Source organism: Bombus terrestris, chromosome 6 (assembly GCF_910591885.1).
Source record: "Bombus terrestris chromosome 6, iyBomTerr1.2, whole genome shotgun sequence".
Taxonomy (NCBI): Eukaryota; Metazoa; Arthropoda; class Insecta; order Hymenoptera; family Apidae; genus Bombus; species Bombus terrestris.
Window position 1 is genome coordinate 10,540,717 of NC_063274.1, and position 25,490 is coordinate 10,566,206.

The 25,490-nt window shown below is 39.2% G+C and overlaps 1 protein-coding gene across 6 annotated transcripts in view; it reads right to left on the reverse strand.

Annotated features, from left to right (window-relative positions):
• LOC100648747 (neurogenic protein mastermind) overlaps positions 1-25,490 on the reverse strand; it is a 248,205-nt gene that overhangs the window by 81,132 nt on the left and 141,583 nt on the right. For 4 of the 6 annotated variants that reach the window (XM_012309465.3, XM_012309469.3, XM_020863479.2 and 1 more), the window contains one exon: positions 1,850-3,556. In XM_012309465.3, coding sequence (XP_012164855.2) covers positions 1,850-3,556 — 1,707 coding nt within the window. The remainder of the gene's footprint in view (positions 1-1,849; positions 3,557-25,490) is intronic. The other 2 variants (XM_012309470.3, XM_012309472.3) reach the window with 1 other exon arrangement.

Below are 25,490 nucleotides of genomic sequence, written 5' to 3' on the forward strand. Positions count from 1 at the left end.
ATAGATCTCATTACTCGTTCATTTTATATTTGACTATCTCTAGGCGATGGAAAGCTAAGAATATTTGGTAGCAGCTTTGAAGTCGTTTGAAATGGTTGTTATCTACGTTGCAAAGTTTTGTTCAAACTTACGAAATCATATCAAGCGTTCGCAACGACAGCTGTTTAGTGTTCTAAAACCTTCTTACAATTTCTAACGCTTGCGAATTACTTTGATCGTTGCTTCAAGTGTCTACAAGTAGATCGATAAAATAAATCTATTAGCGCGTAAAAAGGATCTAGGACCACCTGCAGAGGTTAGGCTATCCAGAACCGTAACAGAACTACGAATGTTCTGGCTTAAGTGAATGAAAGCAAGATTGTCGAGCAAGATTTATACAGGCAGTACGTACTACTCTTTTTCGTGTTGTAGCAATAAACCAGAATAACGAGGACTTTAGATCCCTACAAATATTTCTCAACTACATTAGACTGGCCTGCCATTTCAGCGAGGTGAAGTCATAATTTATGGTCTTTTTTACGATTTCGTTGCTCGTTTGTTGCCTGATAATGTAGAAAAATGGAAAGTATTTAAAACATCAAACGTACATGTTCGAAGTTGAAGACTTAAACAAATCAAGAACGGTTCCTCCATTCTCTTCGTACGATTTCTATGTACTTATTTTATGATAATAAATTAGGAATTATTATTTACTGAAACTAATTATTTCGACTATTATATTATATTGTCCGCGATTTCTTCGTAAACTATACACGGCGTCTCGTAATTGTGATTCTACGTGAAAAAATAAACATAATAACTCGAAGAACTAAATGGCAGACGTCTTCACGGTCAAAAAAACATTTTAACATGTACATAGTAAAGTCATCCTCGAACGACGCTCGAAAGGCAATCTTGCCAGATGAATGAAGCGAGCTCGCTGGTCGCGTGCAGGTTGTCGCGAGTGCAACCTCGCGACTACCGTTCGGAGCGTATTGACGCGTATTGCAGGCGCAGGTTAAATCGAGCAGACGGTGGTGGCGTCGCGACGCCGGCTGCGCACGGCCACGCAACCCTCTCGACTCTCCCCTCCATCACCCACATACGGATCGAGGGTAGGGGCAAATAGCAAGAGGGAAAATTTATAAAGAGCGAATTGGAGGGGGAAGACTACTTGTTGCGCGTTGAGGCGCCCTCGTGACGCCAACATACCCCCTTCGTTTTCTCGACTGCTACTACTACTACTACTACTACTACTACTATTACTACCGACAGTACCGCTGGTGCAGATAGTACGTCCCTTCGCTAGCGACGCCACCGACGACGACGTCGCTACCACTACTAGCGCCGTCGCCACCACCAACGTCGAGTCGTGATGCCGCCCGACAAAAATAGACGCGTCGTCGCGACGCAACAGATATCATTCGGCCTCCACCAACTCACACGTGATATTTCCTGACTCTTCTATTTATCATTTCGCTGTCTATTTAAAAAAACTTTGCTTTTCTTTTTATGTTCCTTTTTTCTAAAAATTTTAGAAGATTTTTATTTTTCTTGCGAATTAGATAATTTTTGAAGATTTAATCAACCCTCGCCTATTCTATTTTACTCTTCTTGTTGTTCATAGTTTTGAGGGTTGAGATATGTTTAACATTTTTGTAAACAGTCATCTAAGTTACATAACAAATTAATTTGTTGTATATAATGTATAGAATAATTATATTAATTACGTTACACTTTAAAAACTGCTAAGCTTTCTCTACGAAACCAAAGTAAATTTCGTAAAATCTAACACGTTTAATCTTCGACAAACAACCGAATCAAGCAAACTGAACGAAAGAGACAAAAAGGAAAAATTATATCCACTGACCTGAATCTGATGTCCGGGGTTGTTAATGTGTAGCTGCTGTGCCTGGTTAATTTGTAGAGTGGATGTGCCAGGTCCTGAGGGAGGTCTAGGCGGTGTGGAGCTACTGAAGGGTCCTTGGGATCCGGTTTGATTGGGTCCGCCGCCTTGGGAGCCTCTTGGTGGAAGCGGATACCCAGGGCTGCCGTGATTCGGCATTGATCCTGGGCTACCGTATGGCGAATACTGCTGCTTATATCCTCCGCTTGGTCCGAGCATGGTCGGTTTGCCACCGGTGGCAGGCTGCGGTCTCTTCATGTCAGCGAGGCCCGTGGCGAATTGAGTTTGCGAGCTGACAAACATGTCATTCGTCTGTTGACTCTGGAATCCGGACGTACCGTTGTTCTTGTGATACGATCCAGTGCCCGAGGTCGCTTGAGATTGCCCACCGGGTGGACCAGCGCTGCCAGGGCTGCCCAGATAGTCGGACGTGCCACCAAATTGAGGAAATTCCGCGTAGGGTGAACGAGCGGTTGGTCCTCTGGCAGCAGCTGCGGCTGCGGCTCCAGGATTGAATCCACCAAGACTCAACTGTTGACTTTTGTGTTGATGCTGTTCAGCCATTTGCTTCAACGTCTGAGCGGCGGGGCTCATCTCGGACTTGAAGTCCAGACCGGAATAAGGTAGCCTGGCTGGAGAATACTGGGCAGAGCCAAGACCACCAGGACTCGAATTAGCTGGCACGTTGGCATTACCATTATTCGTACTTGTACCGTTGTTTACACTATTGCTGTTCACGTTCCCGTGTTGCTGGTGTATCGAGTCCTTGTCATCCTCGATCTTGATCTGTCCGTTGTTCGTCCCGATACTGTTATTATTATTGTTGTTATTTGCTGCCGCGGCGGCAGCCGCAGCTACCACCGCGTTGTTCGCCAATGCCTCCACCGGGATCTTCTCCTCGAAATCGAAGTCTTTCATGAACTCGGGATGTAAGTCGGAAATCTCCGAGATGAGATCCTTGAACGCGTCCGAGGTGATGATTTCATCGCCCGTGTCATCGCCCATGAAGTCGGAAAAAGCAGGGAACCCGGCGCCGTTCGCTGCCGCGTCTTTCTCCAGCGCGGCTGCGCACTGCTCTAAATCGACGAACTCATTGTCTGGCTCCTGTTTGCATTCGACCAGGTTACCGATATCCACGCAGCCGATTCCACCGGGAGCTGGTGCTCCGGTACCAGCGTTCCCAGTGCCTGGCCCGCCTCCAGCCCCGTTTCCAGTCTGAGGCCTAGACGTCGCGGATGCTGGCGTATCCGGACCTGATTTCGGCGATGACGACGCGTTCAGAAGATCACTCTTCACCGACGCGTTCGTCAACGCCTTCACAGTCACGTTCGTGGAGATCTGTTGAGCCTGAGAGTTAGCCGCAGATGTAGTGAATTCCAGTTGTTGCACAATTTCCACTGAGAATTTGGTCAGTCCCTCGTTTCCACCACCACCGCCACCACCTCCACCACCGCCATGCGTCGGACCCGTAGAGTTCGCGCCGTTTCCAGCCGGATGCTGGCCGTGGCCATGATGGGGACCGCCACCACCACCGCCACCGGGACCCTGTTGATGTTGATGCTGTGCCTGCGTGCATTGCAGCTTCACGGGGGGCTCGCCGAAGCCACCGTCTCCGCTACCACCACCGGCTGGCTCCAACTCCTCGGCCGTCCTCTTCACGAATTTTTGCTGCTGAAACGAGAAAGAGAAAACGTCGATTATTTCGGTTACGGCGATTAGTCGAGAGTAAAGTGCGGTAATGTTTCTCAGTACTGACAGCGGAACTCATGGTTGAGTAAATGCATTTGAACTTATTGCTATTTTAACATATTTTCATTACATTAACAGATACATTCAGCAAAAGAAATATTTTATGTGGTTCCATGAGATGACAGTGTCATAATTTAAAGAAAGAGGAAAGATGAAAAGAACCTTCTAATATAACGGTCAAAGAAGGCTGTAAAAGAAGACATTCCTTTCCATTCCTAGCGAAGAAATGACTTGAAGCATACAAGACCTGCCATCACACGAAGAAAACCCGAGAAGATTTATCAGCTGTCACTTCGCCTGTCGAAGTCATCAAGTATCGACTTTGTTTCACGGCACTCTACTATCTTTAAAATGTTCGTACCACTTATTAAGATTGTTAATAAATTCCATCGATTTCTTTATTTTCTAACTCCATCGATGGAAATTTTAATTTATCAATTTTAGCTTCAAATATCAACACAGGAAAATTGATTTTTCGATAGTGTCACTAAATCGTTCGATCTAAATTATTGTGCTGACCACCCACGTAGATAAGATGTAAGAAAATCACGCTAATCGAGAGAAAGGAGCGCGAGGAAGCCCAACAACTTTTAAATCCCCGTAGTGGTTCGCGTTCCCCGTTAAATGCAGCCAACTGGTCGAACGAAGAAACAATGGAAAAAGGGAAAAGAAAAACAGGCTAGGGAGAAGCTGGCAGCGGCGTTCTGCTCGTAGGTCAAGGCAAAACGCGTGACGAGTGCTCTAAACTCGCCAGTTTTTCTTCGATCCCGACTCACTGGTAACCGGTACCGCAGGATATTTAACTCGCCGGTGCTTGGATGCCTCGTTCTGCTCACCCGTTTCTTTCGCAATTAACCCGGCAATTTCTCACTGTACCTGTCGATACTGCTAACGCTTTTTCCCATTTCGTCTTTGTACGAGATGCCGCAGTCCACGTTTCGATACAACGCGTTGACCAGTCCGTTTTATCGTCCGTGGATGTTGGTGCGAGCCAACTTACAATTAGAGCATAGATTTTGATACACGAAACGCGATTTGATTCGTGACACGTGAGTCTATGCGTCTTGGTATGGTTGGCAAGCACTGCCTTTCATTCCAGTATCTTACTCATTAATAAATTTCTTAATCCTTTTTTGCGTCCGTTTACTTTTCTAATTAACTAAAAAATAAATATATTTTTCTACGAAACTGATGTCTATTATACTTAAATAACTAACTGAATGATAAATGTATTTCTCTGTAAAACTGGTCTGAAATTCTCGTAATTCTTCTTCCTCTTTATGCGACACGCACGTCACGATCCCTCTATATCATGGATTTTCGGTAGATTAAAGAGTGCTTCGCGTATTATGAAAAAATTCACCAATAATCGTAGACAATTTAAAAAAAAAAAGGCATTCATCCGCAGAATCGTTTCGCGATATCGCGAATCAAACAAAGGTTCGTGCTCGAACGCGTAAAGGGTTGATGTTCGTGTATAGGCATGAGAATATCCTAATCCACGAGGCAGTTGCCGTTGCGCGCTGGTACGAAGAAAAAAAGACTGGGAAAAGTTTTTCCAGGGTGCGGCCGAACTAATACATACACACGTGCATGTATAAGCTAGCAGACAACCGGGCCACACACGGTAGTATACATTTGTCATGATTTGAACCGGGATAACCTGCGCCTCGTTCTAAAATCGATAATACGTATTACCCTCTAATAGGGGTCGCTCGTCCTACGTACGTTTCCGCGAATATCCCTTTGCTTGTTCCTCTTTTAGATGGCTCGAGCTTGAACGAACCCACATCTTCAGCAGATGCAACGACATATTTCGTTGAATCCGCATTTAATTGTGATGGAAGAAAAAATAATGTTCTTTTTAAGGGAAGAATAGGATTATTTGAGATTTTACTTGTATCATTATTGTTTTGTTGATATTATTAATATTGTGTACAGAGTTTTATCTAATGTTGAAGTAATAAGATTTTCATACTTTCAGTCTGAGTGTTTCAGTAGAAAATTCTGTGACTTTTCAAATACGAGTGTTGGTTGATTATATTAGGTTGCTCGAAAAATTCGTTCGATTTACATTTCGATCCAATATACATTTATTGAATTATATAGGTGCCATTTTGTTCCACAAGCTTTCTTCATCTTTCAGAACCTCTCAGGCTTCTCGACGAAAAACTTTTCAATATGATTCTTTATGTCTACCAACTTCCTTCAGAATCCGAACGAGCATATCGAGCGATCCAATATTTCGATTTGTCGATAATTACTAACGTATTTGTTTATAGTATTGTTTGCTTAAGAACGATTCTTGTATTAAAAGATCTCAAAAATATCAAACATCGAACATATTTTTACTTCTCACTCCCAAGAGATGCCAACAAAATAAAATACAATACGCTATAGTTTCACGTTAATTCATAAAAAAAGCTTTTAATCATTGATGCATCGACAATTACTTTGGTAAGATTCATACATTGTTATCGCAGATAAACCAAAGTGCCCGTATACTTACGAGCAATACTGTACATACTTTCCAAAAACATCGAAGCCAACAAGGGGCGAAAGAAGACTAGAAATGAAAGCTGTATCCAAAAATCATCGCCGAGTTCATTAGGTAAATAAGAAAGCTAATGGAGACCATAACGCAAAATACAAGGCAAAAGGAATATCGACACGGGTCGGCCTGTTATCTGACGAGGGCCGTGCACTTTTCGCCCCTCGAAATTGCTCCGGTGAAGGCGGCGCACCGGCGAAAACTACTCCCAAGGATCCCGTCTCTCGCGTCTATTACAGGGCCACCATCGTGCTCACAATCCAGCCCCAGCTTTCTCGTTTTCCCTGGGCGAAAAATACGGGCGTTCCGGTTCCGCTAGGCGACGGAAATGTCTGCATTACCGTGCGCTTTCTCCGCAATTTCCTCGCGGCTCACCAGAGACGTTTGGGACCACACCGTCTTGCGTCGGCCAGAGACCGCGTTACGCTGAGATTTATCGCGTTCGCTCGCGTCCCGCGATACGCTCGAACTCGCCTCCATGTGGAACCACCTATCCGTTTGTCGAATTCTCCGCCGTTTACCACGAGAATTCTCACTGCTTTCGCGAAGATGAATCGATTTCTTGATCGAAATCGTCCAATGGACGTTGGGAAATGTGGCGTTTGGCGAAAACTGTCGTGAAGATTTTTTAGAATCTGTTGGAATAGAACGGAAGCTTAGAATCGTTGTCTTTTATAATATTTGCTGCCTTATCTTTGGAGCAGTTTATATAATAGAAGCGCTTTGATTCTCGCCATTATCTGCGATTTTTCGTTCATATAATAAGAGTCTGTGTTCAGATAAATGGATTCAATTGCCAAGAGTTCGTTTAATCGGACAATAGCTAGAATTTTTTAAATAAATGGAATTCGCGTAAAAAATGGTGCAGTGTAATTAGAATCCTCCGTTGATGGATGTGTGAAATTCGTAATACATACTCGTTGCAAATGATATTAATTCTTCTCTCTTCTTTAATAAATTATGGTATTCCAAGTTTACATATTGTACAAAGTAAACATATTGTACAAGAAATCTTTCTCGCCCGATCCAATTGCTTCGTTATTTAGAATTTCATAACTTAGGTTATTTTCAAGTTCCTATTTCAACCGTTCCACGCTCACAAATCATTTGAGATACACAAAACAAGTCGATAAAAAACAGCGCCATAGATGGATTAGAAAAATTCAGAAGTCCGTTATCGGTCTCCTTATATTAGATGTAGCGTACGTTCGGTCTGTAAGTTTCCAAAGCTGACTGGTACGGGAAATGGACTAGGAAGTTTCAACCGTCGTTTCGAACTTCGTAGAAAGCGATTCTTTAAGCCGTGTACAAAGAATTCGTAGAATCTGTGCACGGGGGCGATCGATCTTTCCGCGTCTGCCTCTTCCTCGGACTTCCACAACTGTTTCTAATTAATCGGTCGTTTTTAACGAGACGTCACTCGTTGATTCAACAAACTCGATAAATTTCATTGGAATATCTTGAATCTCCTCTAATTAATTTTTTCCTGAACTTTTAGCAACGATGTGATTCACGCGTTTTCCTACGATATTATTAAAATTGGAAACGTTCTGTTACTTTTGAACAAAAAGCTTTTTAATATTTCATTACTATCTTATTATAATTAATTTCTGGCTTGCCAAAACATTGGTTAAAATTTCAATCATTCTCTTTTATCTTCATACTAAAATTTCTTCGATGCAACTACACAGAGAATTCTCTATGCTATTCGTAGAAAAACATAGGAGAATAAGAACGAGATTTCTAAGTCCAAACCATCTAAACATTGAATATTTCGAAAGAAAGTGCACTTTTATAACATTTGATACATTACATCCAACAACCATGGTAAATTACTGAACGATGTAGGCAACTATAACTCCTTCAAAGACGTAAACAACAATTGTCCCACGTACAACACACAAAATTGCTCGCTTTCACGCATTCATCTGGCGAGAAGAACGTCTGTTAGAAACGCTGGAAACACCTTCTACGCACCTTTCAACGCGGTCAATACGTGAAAGTAAACGCGCGGCGCTGTAGGGTGCACCGATTTTCTTCGGGCACCGCGAGAAACACAATCGAGACTGTCGACAGCGATATCCCGCGAACGACGACGCAGTTATTAACGCGGACATAAATCTTCGCAGACTTTCATTCCCGTCGGTTCGGTTTCATCAACCTGTCTCTCCCAATGCATTCGCTCCTCTGTTTCTTCCTCTGTCACACACCTTCGTTGCTTTACCCCTAAATGCCACCTCATACAGACGAATTTTTAAGTATTTTCAAGTATTCGTGGCAATAAAGCTGGAAATAAATCACGGAAATATAATATTTAACTTTCAATGGATATATCGTGAAACGTTATCGTAGAATCCTTGACAATTTTTTTCGTTACGAAAGTAAAATCGATCTGAAGCGAACCATCACGAAAATTCAATACAATTCGTTATAATTCACTGCAATAAATATTTGTATTATTAATATGTAGATCCATTAAACAATTTACTTACAACATTATAGTTTCTCAATATAAATTTCGTTAAAGGAATAGTTAGGAAATATCCAATTGCAAAATGGAGATTGTTGCTGGGAATTAATCTCCTATAGGTAAATAAATTTTACCTCTTCGAATACGTTTTGTTAAAATTTTTATTTTACCACAGAATAGTGCTAAAATTCTTAATTATTTATATGAAGAAATTCTTCGATTATCTAAATTTAATATACAATATCAATTGTAAAGTTAAACATAAATGAAGCTTATAACATATGGATTTTGGTCTTCGTTTTGTGATTCTTCACCACTGTATAAAGTAGTTCGTTCTTTATTACGCTCGAAGAATTCATACGAGCGATTACTTCGGCGGCTTAGAAATCGCGAATTAATAGTGAGTACTATACATGTACGTATAAACGATGTTGGTTAACCAAGAACGCTCCGGCAACTGATTTAACCCCCGAAATCGGTTAACGGCTGCATCAACGAGTTTACCGAACTTGGATCCAACGTTATGCCACTTCAACCGGAAGTAACAGTTCACCACTCGCTCATACCCACCCATTGAACCATAATTATGTACTTCGAGTGGCGTAAATGATATTTTTCCAGCGTATCGCCAAACTTGATAAAATAATAATTAATTTCTGACTCTTCTTGTGCCTGGTCGTCTAAGCGCAGAGTGTATCAAGGATTCGTGCGTTAGGCTGGTTTTTGGATAAAATTGTTTTGCGAAACAGTTTTGAGAATTGATGATTAATGAACAGTACCTTCTGAAACGAAAAAGCGATGGTACATGACGCTTCTATTAGTCTCGTGCAACGCAGAGAATTAATTAACGCGCGGCGTTTAAGTAAGTACGAGTTTGAATAATGAATATTTACTACTACAAAAAAATATTCAAACGTTTACATCGAATCGATTATTTTTCTGCTAGCATGATAGATACATCTCGATTAAAATTTCGTTTGTAACACAGTTATATATATATATATATTTATCCATACTTAATGGAGACAAAACTTAAACCACTATACTTCGTTTCATCTTCCTCTTTCCAATCTAAATAAACTATATCAGTTCCATAATAAAACATTCCTTCGCGCTTAGCTCATCTCCTATGGTTGATCATTCATAAAACGAAAAAAAAGGAAGGAACAATCGTAGGAAACTTCACGAGCAAAGAGAATCGAAACATGACTCGGCACCAATCGTGCAAACGACCCTTATATTCCTGTTGCAAGGCAATCACGGGAAGTGAACTTACAAATAGTCTCATTTATCTTCGAATACTCGCGTCGACCTCGAGCCACGCGCAACTTCACGGTTTAGAGCGAGCATATTTTCTCCGGCGATATTTCCCAGCGACGACATATCAATAATAGAAACAACCGTTCGACAGCGTGAAATCGGGCAATCTGTTGAATCTCGACAACGTGTTCTGGCGATACACGAAAAGATAAGAAGCGTGTCAGTGAGTAACCTTGAGGCGCACGAGCTCCCTTCCTGCGTGGGAGGATACACCGCATCTATTCAGCGTTACACGTTTCGTTAACGACGCTACTAGTTCTCCGCTAGTGAACTGTTAATGTACGACCTAAATATCAGACGAGCCATCCACTGTCTGTCTCGAATAATCCGATCATAGTCGAAATACGAAGATTGTACGTGGGACGTAACGGTTTTCGTTAGAGAACCGTGTGCTGCGATACTTTATTCGAGTTTATTTTATTTTGGTGATTTTTAGAAAGAATCTGTGTTTCTTGAATAGTTTGATCGTTGTCGAGATATGGAGATATTAACTTCTGGATGTAGAAAATGTGTGTTTAAATAGCTATCGTAATTAAGGTTACATCCTTATCCGTACGATAAATGGTACTTCAGATGACAACTAACATGAGTAATAGGGTAATAGTAATGGAAAATTAGTATAAACTGGTAGTATTAAGACAGTATCGGAGCCTTATGTAGACTGATATTGTCGAGTATTAGCTTGTTTTCGGTGAAGAGCGTATCTGTGACTCGAGAGAGTGCGATGAGCCCTTGTTACCTGTCATGACTGGGCGACTTCACGAGAAATCCAGTTTGTGTACGATATACTTCGTGTTGAAGGAGCAATTACTTTATAGAAAAAACGGTCAAAGGTATAGTGTTTTTTTTTTTTGTGCAATGAAAAATTTCTCGTTTCATCATTCAAGTAGAAAAATATTTAAACTTCGTCATAGTAATTGTAGGTTTTGAACTTTGAATAATTCTAACGATTCTGAATATAATAAAAAAAAAAACTGCCGCATCAGAATACTAAATTAGACGAAATTATGTATATTAATAGTGACTAGTGTACTTGATATCGCAGACATGAATGAAGCATTCGGTCTTCGTGTATAATGACCATCGTCATCGCTCACAATGGTAATGAAACTAAAAGTGGTTAAGTACGCACTTTCCAGTCTTTATGAGGGCATACGTCCTTATGAAGATTACTCGTAATAAACATCGACAATAAAACATTCTTCTCCTAGAAAGTGCTGGTTATATCCAAAACGAAAGTTAGTCATTTCTAAAGCAAAAGAAATCTTCCGTAGACGACTTTCTTTATGTAATCTACAAAAATCTAGCGAGGTCCAACAATTACTATATTAAGCCTTTTTATCATAGTATAAAGCCATTCTATGTATTCTATGCTTTGTATTTTATTCGCTGGTTTATTCCACGATTTAGTTTTATTATTTTTAAGCCGTGGCTATTTATGCAAATTCATATTTTTATAAATAGAATTAGCAGCTAAGTAGAAATTCGTTCTAACTATTAAATATTCTAGCGATCACTGTACATTTATGTTCTCGTTAAACTTGATGAAGAATACGAATAGACAGATATAACGAAAATCGTACATTTTATCTCCTATAATCGTCGTAATAGAAATCTTGCATCGACGTTCCTCTATGCGAACTGATTTCGATATGCTAAGAATTGCGTGTCGATATTAAAATAATCCTCAGTTGCAAGAAGGGTTAAGAGAAAACAACACTTCACAGCCTTCAAATCGACACGCGTTCGATGGAAATAGCTATCCCCGTTTACAATTCAAATTTCCTCCTATGATATTAACGTAACTCTTCTGTTTATTCACTAAACTTAACATTGCAGGCGTTTATACATATTCAACTGGAAATTGCAAATTCCTGGCGGGACACATAGGGATCGTAATCTTCTTAAGCGGCGATCGCTCCTCGCGCAAGGACGCATTTACGTCATCCTTTTTATCAGGATAATCCAATTTTTGCTGACAATCTATTCGATATGTCATCCGTATTTTCTTACCGATTTAAGACCTAATTAATCTAAATACGATTTATAATTTCTCAAATTATATCTTTTTTGATATTTTTCAAACAATGCTCGTTCTATACGAAGGATAGGTGTGAAAAATAAATATAAAAATTACAAAATGTAATGTTATCTTTCGATAATCCTTTTGTGTAACACATCGTATCGATCGAGATTCGATAGAGGATATTTTCCAAAATAAATAAATTACCAAAGCAAAAATTGCTGGGTGCCAGCGAAGTTATAGGTTAAAATTTACGAATGCAGCACATGGAAAGTGGCGAAATACTGGAATTTTGGTGGCAACGAAAGAGGTCGTCGCTTCGAAGGGTAAACAGTAAATAATAAACAAGCGTATGAAGTGCATCTCATGTGGTCGCACGTGTCGCGATGCCACACGCTATTTGCGGCCCGGGTATTTATAAGCCGTTCTAATTCGGTCGCAGATGTATAAATATCAATTTAGCGTGTGGTCGGTGCGCGCGATTACGTTACAATTAACCGTTAAAACGCTTTTAACCAAACCGATCGATTCTCCTGTTAATTCGTTCTCATCGGCGCTGGATCAAAATTGTTACTATTCTCTTTCTTTGCAAACAGTTTCCTTTTTTTATTTCTTTGGATCAGTTGGTGATTATCGTGATGAGCGGAAAAGTTTGAAACGTAGAAACAATCGTCTTTCTGCTTTTGAATGGTTTAAAGCAATTAATCTAAGTGAAATCGTTTGGAAATTAGACTTAATTCTCTTGGAATAAAATAAGAATAAGAAAAGAATCATAGCGATGAAATGAAGGAGTTGTGCCATGAACAGTGGAATTTTCAGGAAGCTGCATAGAGTACAAGGTAGTGAACAGTAGCGGGATATTCGTTGACGAGCCATGTTTAACAGATATAGATTTCCAGTACGTAAGAAACTAACAGAAAATTTACAAATACATTCGTTATTCACACGGTGGGTCGTGTTATTCAAATTCGACATGGCGTTGCATCATCCATCGATAAACAGTACGTAAATTCCAAAGCTGAAAACATCCTGAAATAGTGGCGACTGCACAAATAACACGAATACCCAAACCGACAGAATATTTCGTGTATTTCAATCAATTTTTGTCAGCAAGGTGCAATGGAAATCAGATTTATCCGCGATTTTTAATCCAATCCGTCAAAACTTCGATTCACAATACCGTCATTTAACAAAATACATTATTTACCGTGATTTTCAGAATCAGCCACGATTTACATTACAATAAATGTTGAATAACGATCAGAATAATTCATAAAACAAACACATCGGTCTTTAGTACCACAATTCTATGAAAGTTATGGAATCCTTAATGATATTTGTATCGGTGATGAATAGACAATTAAAACGACGATTAACGACACAAATATTCAAAATCACGGTTCCACGAAAAGCAACATAATTAATCATTATTGCGCTAATTAACGATGCAAACTCGATTAATTTTCGTAACCGCGAATTCGACGAAAATCGTCGATGATTTCTATCCTCGATAGCGATCAACAAACATCGTTCACTCCCATTAGACTATTAGGCTAATAAATGATCGTTGATTGATCAAACAAATGCCATTCTCAGAACCGCCAGTATGTGAGATGATAATTATTATTGGAGTAGTCCAGTCCGATAATAATTAACAAAGAATCTTGCTGTGACTTTCTCCGTTTAGCCTAAGCGAATACAGAGTATGCGATTAAGAAACAATTATTTATTTAAGTTTATACTAATCTTCGTTTTAGGCACAAATTGGAAAGACTGTTATTGACAATAACTGTGGATATTAATAATAATAAATTATGTGTAATATTGAAAAGTTAAAAAAAACGTAATCCAAGACCTATTTCAAAGCCGCTAGGTTTTAATAAAACTACCTATCTACCTACTAACCTATAGTTCATTGATCCGTACATAAGTTAGTTTACGCTAGATATGTTACACTTCTTGCGTTTACTTGAATCTCTACATTGAAATTTCGCTACGAAACTAGTCACATCTATCGAACGAATCTCCTCAAAGGAAAAGATACCGAAATATGAAAGTTCACAAAATCAGGAATATTCTCGGTGACGTTCAATCTGATAATTAACAAAAGACCTTGTTATGCACGTTTCTCGGTTTAAACGCGAGTGAACAAGGATGAAGTGTACAACGGAGCATCTACTATCTATGTAAGTTTATTATCAGTGCCTAGTAATATCGTGTCAAGCCACGAGTGTACGAAGGCGTGCTGTAATTGCGGTGGAAGCGATGCGGTTAATAGGGTGTGGCAGCCCCTGCTTCCGAAGTTATTACGCCCCTGTATTATTGATACAACTCCATTACGAAAGTCCTTGGAGAGTTCGCGTATAGGACACGTCGTGTCGAGGCTACTGTTTTCGAGACAATCGCCCTTTCCGCGATCTCGAAACTTTTCGATCACCTGTGAACATCTCGGGATACCATCGCCACTTCGAATCCTACAGTTTGCTCCTCTTCGAGTATTTTGTTTGGTTGTTTTGGAGAAACTTGAAATCGCGTGTTCTATATTCTTCAAGTCAAATGTTGTGCGATATTGTATATAGTTCTTAACACATAAGCCATCTGGGAGCGAAATCGATCATCACTTTTGGTTAATCTCTTAATTTCTTACGTTCAATTGTCAGCAAACAAATGACTTGCTTCCATATTTTCCTTTTACTGCAATTTTTCAATCAAACGCATCGCGATGAATTTTAAAGTCCGTAGAATCGTAAATTAATTTCAAGAAAAAAGGTATTTAGCAAGTTAATCAAACTCGAAGAATAATAGAAAATCTGGTATTTATACAACAAAAAAGTATGTGTAATATTCACGTGAGTCAAAATACCGTGTGTATGTAATATAACTTTTCCAAAAGTTTCCATCGGAAATAACAAATTCCAAAACCTAACAGCACGATCACGATATTCGAAACTTTCGAGCGTCATCTTTTCTCTGTCGTTGAGACTTCAACAGCTTATCCGCCATAAATCTACGCTTTCTACTTGCATCGCCTCGCCAGCATCGAGCGATCTCTTACCAGTGACTTTCGAAAAATCGACGTCCCTAATATCGTCGCGATCGGAACGCCCATATTCGAAGATTTCGTGGACTTACGACGGGAGGAATCAACGCCCATGTGCACATTCGGATCGGAAGCGGGCAACGAACCATAGCTGGCCGTTTTCCGCGGGGATGACGCGAAAAGGAAGGGCGCAAGTCTTGTCCAATTGACAGAAACGCGTCTTTCGTTGCGAAACTGTGCCTCCAACTTTCTGACCCAATTTTTTTCCACTCCTGAATTACGGACTCGACGATATCCAAAGAAATTTCTCTGTTCGCGAGTAACAGGGTTGGGGGATGAGATTGTAAACTGAGCGAATATGACAGGTAGAATAAGGTAAGAGGTAATTGTGTTTTATATAGGGTATTTCCATTATAAAGGGATTAATTTATATGGAAAAAAGATATATTAATAGGAGAATATGGATATTTTGTCATGCGAAGCTTTGCATAAACTGTATCGAAAGACAATTAGTTATACGTGTAAGACGTGTTTTAAACGTGCGAGAGTTTTCATTTTCATTAACTCGCACACTTTTAACCTAATTACTTTGGGACAAAAATACTTCCTTGTACGGGATTAAGAACATTATACATCAATTAAGACATAAAAGACACATAGTTCCATGCAAAAAAAAAGCTAGAATTAAACCCGAGTATCTTAATTTTCGAAGAAGCTTCATACACTATGTGTTACTGGAAATCAATGATTTCAAATCTACAATTGCGCTCATCATCAGTTACACGAAATACATTGAACAAGCAGACTCGTAATCTCCACTTGCACGTGATTTACATTCAGATAACATACGAGTTGAAATTAATCTCCAAATATCGTATCCTAAACTATCCAACTCGGATAATCTCCAAATTGTATCCAACATCTAACCAAGTTTATAAAGATAAGAATGACAAGACATCAAATTCGGAGAAAAACTATAAAAACTAGAAAATTCACCGTCCATAAAAATTCTTTGCTTATGGTAACTTTACTGGTTTTTTTGAGAGTTGAATCGTTCCTTTTCAAGGTAAGGCAATGAATTTGAAAGAAGAGAGATCGAACAGAGACGGAGCAGGACTCGAACAGCGTTCACAAAGGCCAACGTACACGCAAATCCATATTTAGACTGGATATCGGTTCGGTTACTTTTAGACTAGTGGATGGTGCTCGGTGTAGGCGTACGCTTAATGCTTACCCATCGAAAATTCCGCTTGTTGGGTAGCGATGCTCATTGTGCCAGCGAACGATCGTTTGTTTCTCGCTAGTCTGGTCAATAAAAAGTTAAGGCGTTCCTTGGACAAGCACGAAAATTCGTGAATAAAAACCGACAAGGAAACAGTGTCATCGTGTCGACGATTTTCTTGTTTTCGCAACAATCAACGACTCGGTTTAAGAATCTAATTCGAATTCCGATCTTTCGCGACTGAAACCTGTTTCATTCAAGCGTGTTTGTAAATTTCATTCAGTATAGAAAATATATTTTGTATAAGGAACATGGAATATTTTACGGCAATACTATATTGAGATTCGATTTCTGTTGATGATATTTCCACTATCTGATGGTAAATGTATGATTTACGAATCCGTGTGAAATCAAAAACAAGCGAAGATTTTGTTATCATACTAGGGTACTTTCTACCTAAATAAACTCTTGAAAATAAGGCGAAGATCATTCAAGAAACCAATTCCTACCTATATATATTATAGTCATAATTAACTTGTGACGGAATTCACATGAAATTTAAAAAGAGAGCTTCACAAATTACAAGTTATCTAATTGGACGTAAAGCTGTAAGATTTTAAAAGAGAAGTCTATATAATTCGCGGCTTTTAACTTGTCCTTTCATTAATGCTATTAACTAATTAATCGTTATACCAGAGATCTTCATAGTTTCATATGCAATAAGAAATGTTTAACTCTTTTCCCTGGTGGATTTCGAGCACGGGATGGTTTTCGTGCAACTCCGTTTGATGATATCGCGCGTCAACTATTACGGCGCACGATAGATCCGCGTGTCACGATACAAAGCACAAGCCCGGCCGTAGACTTTCGTCGCTTGATATGCAGATTCCAGTAATTACAATAACAAATCGCGCGCAGGCAGGCATAATGGAATCACGTGATTGTAACGTGCGTAACCGGCACATACGCGATACGCGAACCAACCAGCACAGCGCACCGATTCGCCACCTCTCTTTCTCTTTCTCTCTTCATCGTCCTCTTTCTCTGTTCCTTTCTGACTCTACTCATGTACCGAGGAGATACTCGTAAATTTATATCATACAGAACCTCGGTACCTTCTTGTGTCTTTAAACAATTTTTTAACGTAGCGAATTATAATTATTTCTAGTCATACTGTGTGAAATATTTTGTTTTTATATTGTGACGTATTTAATATTTGACGAATGAGCTTGTTGTGAAATTTTATGTAGCATGTAGAAGGGGTTGTGACAAGGGTACATTTGTTGGTAAATTTATAGGAAATTTACAAGAACAACAGCTAATATATAAATAAATATGTAAAATATACAACGTAAATGCAAGTAATAATACCGAATAGATGTAACAAATCTCCAATTGGATTCCATTCCTTTAACTTTATTCATAAAAGTATGAAATTGCATAAACATCCGCAATCTAATTATTGTTGACAGTAGAACTAGCAATCTGTAATGTGTTCTATCCTATTGAAATCTTATTTGAATAAGATTCGCCATTAATTTTATAAAATGTCTTGGAGAACGTATCGAATATGCTTTCCGAATATCCATTCGGATATTCTCCTGTTTTCTTCGTTTCCCCATTCTATATGGGGCTTCCGCCGAAAAGAATAGAACGCAAGAAGGTGGTAAGAAGAACGTAAGTTGGTCCCCTATCTATCAGAAGAAATTACACATTCGCGTTTACCTCTTCGTCTGGCCGTGAACGAGAAAGAACGGAGAGAATTATGCAAATTCGTTCTCAAAATCGCCAACAATCGCTTATTTATTGTACTATCATTGGCCTTGATTCATCCCTCGATCGTTGAAAATGCAACCATTTCAATTCGATTCGCCGAACGTTTGAATATTTAAAAAGGCATAATTAGAAGATAATAGAAAAATAATGGGTGTCTGAAGCGTTTCTGGGAAGTTCGAGGGATTGGTGAATATTCACATGCGTGTACGTTAATGCTATGGGGGTCGAAGAGGGAAGCGAAGTTGAATTCATGGAAAAAAGTTCACATATGTACGTTTCTTTTAGAAAGTGTTATTAAAACCCTTTGCAATTGAAAGATTCTGCATTATTTAAAAAACCCTCCCTATATCTGTTTCGCTATATTTTATGCTACATACCAACTGCAACAAAATATCACCGAAGAATCGTGGAAATTCAATGTTCATCCCGCAGATCTATTCGCGATTAACGGGAAAACCACAACTGCGATCGGTGTTGAAAAAAAAAACAAAAACTAACGAACGGGTGTTTATTCAGAGCGCGACGTCGACACTCGATAATACTCGCGCATTAATTTCACGTCGGCCAATCGCTATCGCGTAATGTCCGGCGTGCAACACACTGATGCTTCTGTATAATTCACGATGATACTCGTGAAATTATTCACTATAAGCGTGGGAGATTCCATTTGCGGGACGGAGGTACACGCGACAACTTGCAACCCTTTACACGCTGAGTCGTTGATACATATTCTGCATGCGCGAGCGCGCGTGTTTGCGCGTGTGCGTCCGCGAAAAACTTTCCTCGCTACGTTTCTTGTACGATATCGCGGTCGTTGATTAACCCCACGCAACGAAATTACGCGTGTTTCTCCCTTCTTTTCGGACAATATTAATTAACGATCGCACACGCTATACACGTGTTGTAATATTGTAATTCCAATTCTGTCACCTAAATTACCTGTAAATTGTTATTTCTTTGTTATCTCCCTCGAACTGCCGGATCAAATTAGCTTTTTGGCGTAGCTTTCATGTAAAAAATTAACAAAATATGTTTTATATAATGTATTTCATATAGCTTTTATTAATGATATTTTTTTCACGTAAGTAATTGTTAAAATGGTATTTCTGCGCGAAATGCGTTAGAATTACAGTTTATTTACGGGCAATTAAAGTATGAATAATAACGTATAGAAAACGTTTCCATGATACTCGATACGTTTAATGAATGACGAAATTTGATGAAACACAAATTCAGCGCAAAATATCAATCGACCCAGTCGCCTGGTAATTAAATATGAAAAGACCCTTATAAATCTCGACCGACGATTTTAACAGAAGATTTTAACGGAAGATTATGTTAATAATATTGATTGCGTTTTACGTCGATCTCCATCTAAAGAGATATTAGATGGAGATCGAATAGTAATCAGTTGGCACATATTTATGCACATAATGAATATTTAAAGCTATAGAAATATACAGAATGTAAATAATGTAGGAAAACATTTTTACGATTTATTCCAGTAGTTCTGTTCATAAAATTGTACAATCTAACGATCCAGACAAGAATCAGTACACGTGTCTATCAACCTAGTAACTTCAGGGTACAGAGCCTAATGTCCAGAGAGTCGGACAGATGTCTAGAATTTGCACGTTTGTAACGTTCTCCTCATATTCGACAACTTTACGTACGTTGCTAATGATGCAACGCGTATGAGCATTTTGAGCTTTACGCTAATGTAATTAATTTGCTCAACTACTTCTGAAAAGTATTAATTCGAGCAAAGAACGAAAATTCTTTAATATTCGTGCTTGTTTAATTATCATATAGATATATCTCACAGAGAGAGGGAAAGAAATTTTTAAGTCACGTGAGCTAAACGTGAGAAAACTATAGGCGAAGTAGGCGAACTATAGCCATAATATAAAGGTTAATAACAGAATCGCACGCTCGTGTGCGTTGCACCATTAATCATTAGAAATATTCAGTTAGCGAATCACACACATCGTCACTGCTACGAATTCTCAATGTTACATTGCTCCATTACACCTATAGCCATTACTTTGGTTCCGACTAATTACCGTACATAAATGAATTCTTGTAGATATAATGCACGTTTATTGTTCATTGGATATAGCAGGTGCAATAGCGGAATCACACAATTGTATTATATGAGGTGTATGTGTATGCAAGAGATATGTATGTATAAACCTGTCGAATTGCACACTATCATTGACGCAAAATCTCAACGAAGTTGAATGACTCATTTGTAATTTGTCTTACTCGCAACGGAAGCGTTCTCCAATGATGAATTAACTCATCACTCTTAGTTAATACTAGAATTACTAGAATGAACGAGGCAAAATGATCTCTTAGAATATAATTTTTCACAGAAATCATTCAGGTCTGGGAACAATGCATTTTTGGGGATTTGAATTATTCGTTGCAAGAGTTTCTCTTCTTGTATCATGTATTTTTCCATGAATCTTTCATTTTGATCTTTTTGGTACAAGTTTTATATCTTAACTCTTTATACGTTAACCTATTTCCAGCGTTAAACTTTTATCGAATGTATTTAATCTTCTTGTTTTCAACAAAATAAACCTGTTTCGTTTTTTAGTTTTCAGAAACCAATCAAACTAATTGAGTCGTTAAAACTCCAAATTTTCTATACCAAAAACTAAAGTTAAAATATATTCCTTGGTCACTGTACGCAAAAGAGTTAACGAACTACTCGAGGTATTTACACCGCTGATATGAAACGCTTTGAAATTTCACCGTATCGGTAGTATACACGGTGTGCAATATAAAATTATATGCAAAATCATACGTGATTTTGCCGCTGAGACGTTTAGTGGATCCACGGTAATGGAATGTTATGGGCGGCTGCCTTGACCTCGAGCACGCTGAACGAGAAACAAAACGTGGAAAAAGGAAAATATACGATGCACGCGGCGCGCAATATATATCGACTAGCTCTCGTATTACAATGCGTATGCAAATTTTGATATTAGGTAGCCGACGTCCCGTACGCTTCACAATGTTCGCTGCGATGAAGCGTGAATACCGGAAAGTAAAGAACGACACCCGTAAAGAACTAACGGGCTGAAGAATTCCTAGGACGAAAACTAAAGGTGACATGGCTCGAAGATGCTCGACTTAAAGAAATAAACGTGAAATGATGTCATGCCTTAAATATTGTGTAATAAAATACTGCTGGAATGCAGCTACCTAAACAATCAGATCCAAATTGTAGGATTTACTAGAAATTTCGATTATTTTGAAGCAGGAAAACCAACTCATTTATTTCTACAGCTCTTAAGAAATCACAACAGAACACACGCGATTAATTTATGTATTATGCATTTCCTACGATATAATAACAACGTTTGCAAAACTTCCATAAAAATTATCAGAAAGACTTACATTTTCGAGATCGATAATAAAAAAAAAAAGAACATTTTCCCCATTTGCGGTTCCCCATTATTCCAAATAAAATTCAATTTTTGAAATAAAAAGTTCGCTCACTCCTAACATCGTAACACGAACCTTACAAAATTTCCATAAAAATCATTCACGAAACTGACAATAATAAAAAAAAAAAAGGAATAATCATCCGTAGATCAACTTTACACATCTATGAAACTTAATTTCCAAACTAAAAAAGTTACCTCTTCCTAGCGCTAATCAAATTACCAGAAAAACTATTACAAGCATTTTCCACAAAATGACAAAAAATGCAATTCGTTAGTTGTAGGTCCCCGTAACGTAACAGAGAGGAACGCGTCGAGGAGGAAAAGCAGAGCGGAGAGAAAGCTTGCGGATCGATCGCGGGCCGGTGCAGCGGCGCTCGAGCTGCGGCAGGCTGGGCCGCTTTTCGCTGTGGCGATAAATTCTGACGAGAGTTCTCTCGTTCGCAAGCTCTCTCGTCGGAGAGAAGCAAGTGCTGCGCCCGCTCTGCCTGGCTTTCCTCTGCAAAATATTTCAGTATCTTGGCACGACTCCCATCGGGGCGTCGAATTGATTATTGAACAAACAGCGTGATACCTGACTTACGTCCACGTCGTCGCCGCGACTGTTTCTCCCCCCCCCCCCCCCCCCCTCGTGAAAAGGAAAGATCGCCCGTGCCTATATTGGCTAAGACCCCGTTGAGCGTTCAACGCAGATAGAGCTACAAGGAAGGAAGAGAATGTCCACCACGAAAATTTATAACTCTGGTCATGATAGAGTCTTCCAAGCTCCGACAAGCATGTAACTTGCGATTTACAGCTCGCCTTATTACGTGGATACGCGAGCTAGCTTTGCGGCTTCAGATGATATGACGCTTCTTGGTGGATATATTAGGTGTAGGATGGAGTAAAGTTCCATGAGAATGACGAGAATTTGGAATAAAGTTATATATTCCTTTGAATCAGTCTCCTTCTCCATTGTCTTTTCTGTTGATTAACGATACAGCTATTACGTCTACCAAGTATCCACAAAGTTACCGATCTACCAAATTGTCCGGCCTTAATTAAGGTTTTCTAAATAGATCCTTTTACAAAACGAGGAAAAAGAAGAAAGCTACATATGATCTAATAAACAAGATGTAAAAGATAAACTTAAATTACTGTATCAATAATAGCGTACCAACAATAACTTACCACAGGAATTTAAAACGTGTCATCGTACTTTTATCCAGTTACCAAAATGTCGGAAGAGATTAAATTCGAAAACACTCCGATGAAAACGATTTAACATTAGGAACGTTGCCAGCGTCGAATAAATATTCATTAGAACTTGTGGGTTACACACGCGCCGCGATTATTCCTACTTATCATTTATTCATCTATGTTATGAGAGACTGGCGTGCAGAGGACATTTAATTAAAAAAGATACCGCGTGAGCCGGCGGTGCGAATTTCTTCGCGCACGGACACACGGGAAACGGGGCTAATTTAACGCGCAACGCGGCTCAACCACGCTGTGCGCCCGCTCGAAAGGAACATTATTATTCCAGCTACCGAACTACGCTAATTCACTGGCAGCTAGGTCACCGTTCGAACTTCTCGCTACGCTGACTATCTTATCTCGTAACAGAGAGAATTTCATTCTGCGGCCCGTTATATTTAATTAGTCGTCCCCTGTCGATGAGGATCGTTGTTTTTATTCGACGGGGACCCGTTTGTCGACGAGGAAACGGCCAGAAAAAGAAATTCGTCGGTGAGCTTCCCTAGAGTTTTCCACGAGGACTTAACACAACGCTCTTTTTCTATTCTTACGATTATTTGATCCGATTAAACGTGTCATTGTATTGTGTCTTTTTAGATTACTTAATTAATTATAGTATAATTTATATAATTTTCATTTAAAGATTAAGACTTATATGGGTAACCAAAATATAATGATTGTTTGACAAATATATAAATAAATAGTATATAAATAATTCGATGCTTTAGATCGGACAATTATATGTAAATTTCAAATATAAAGAAAGTATACAAAGAATTATGATTCCAAGCAGCTTTATAATATTCTCACTAAAAAGTAAAAGTAGAAAAATAATCTAAAAAATACGGAAATGTTTTGCTCGCAACAGACTTAAGAATATATTTATAATTATCTTGGTAATATTCTTTTTCAATCATTTCCAAATGCTACAAGCAATTCACTCTTAATATTATGCTATTTATTAATTCTATTCGACGAAGACAATCTATCAATAAAAAAATGATGGAAAAAAGAGAAGTTTATCGTTGACTTTTCACAGAATTTTTAAGAAATATTGGACATGGGTGTTTTGCTTCCGTTATTCATTTGATCCGGTTGAATGAGAAGTTACGCGGCCTGTCCTTAATATTCCACCACATCTGACACTGTGAAATACTATTATGGCAGGGAAAAACAACTTGCAGGAAGTTCGTCGAGGCAGAACTTCCGAGGTTGAAACGAAACTAAATACGAGGAGAGTAAGATGTCGAGGTTGCTTCGACGTGGTCTCCTCTGAGGGAACGAAAGGCCACTGCGAAAATTTATGCACCTGTATCCCTTCCGACCTATGTATCTTGGAACTTCGACAAATGGTAGTCTCGAATTTTGAGAAGGATATAGGGTAGCTCCGGATGTTTCAACGGATAAATTTCCTAGGGGTAGTTCAGTGCGATTCCTCGTAAATCTGTTTGGCAGAAATGTGTTTATTTAATTCTTTACCAAGTGCATTGGTTTGCTTTGAAATACGGCTGTTTCGAAAAATCGTACGAACAAAAATTTTTATATTACGTATTCCTCTTAAAACCTTGCTTCAAATCTGCAATTACAAAGACGATTAAGATATAAATCTTTCCAAAATTTTAAGTCATTTTGTACATTATACAACCATATAAATAAAAAAATAAATATTTCCGAATCATCGCTATTTTCGAATATCGAGAATTAGTGCAGCACGCGTGATTGAGAATTCATGACGCGGCGAACAAATTGAAAGAACGGAAGCAACCGGAAGTCGAGGTTTTCAGCACCCCATCGTCCCAACGAGGGTTAAACGGTTAGACCAGCAAAACGATTTTCGCGACGTGCCGCCAGATATCGATTTCTCTTCGACCTCTTTCACCATCCAGCCACCGCTGAACGACGTTCGCGCTCGCACGATGCCCTTACAAGAAGCGTAGCTTTACATCACAGTCACATACGAAGAAAGAAAATATTGAGGTTGTATATATGTTGTCCGTGATATTTGTGTGGTCCTCGTTCAGAGTAATTGTTGCTAGGGGCTGTAAATGTCGCTGCTGGGGTACTGCTGATTTTCCTTCTAATTTAGTTGTATAGAAGAAAAATCGGACTCTGGTCGCCAGGATTCGAACCCGGGTCCCAAACGTTCGTAACCCAAGGCGCTAACCACTGCGCTGCCGTCATCCGACTCTAGTGTCGAGTGGTGGTATTTGGCTTATCAAGTGCCGCCACAATATAAAGAGAACCGAAGCTTAGCCGTTAACAAGCATCAATATCATGAAAATAAAGGATATAATCTTGCCATATTTTACCCATGTACTCTTCAAGTGTAATATACAAACTATTTTATTTACAGAATGATCCGAAAGTGCCACGACTTTCGTGTAGTTTTTTGCATGCGTAAGTGGCGCACAGTGGAAAGTGGGAAAAGATTCAAATACGCGCGGGAGGGTAGAAGTGGTGACACGGTCTCGTGAACTTCAGCCACGAGAGCCGACTTCCGGACGGCGACTGCTCTTTAAGTCGTCGTGGAAAGTTGCTCGACTAGCGAGATCAACCGTGGAAAGAAAATACCTTCGTTCACTCTCGTGTCTTTGCGCAGAAATGAGAGAAATTTCCGCGATCACGATCCAGTTACACAAAATGAACACCGTCACACGTTATGCGTTACCGTGGAGTAACCGTTGATTATCGCGATTTTCATTACGCCTGAAATCGATTTACAATAATACGGAGCAATTAATGCTTTAACGAACATAAATCTAT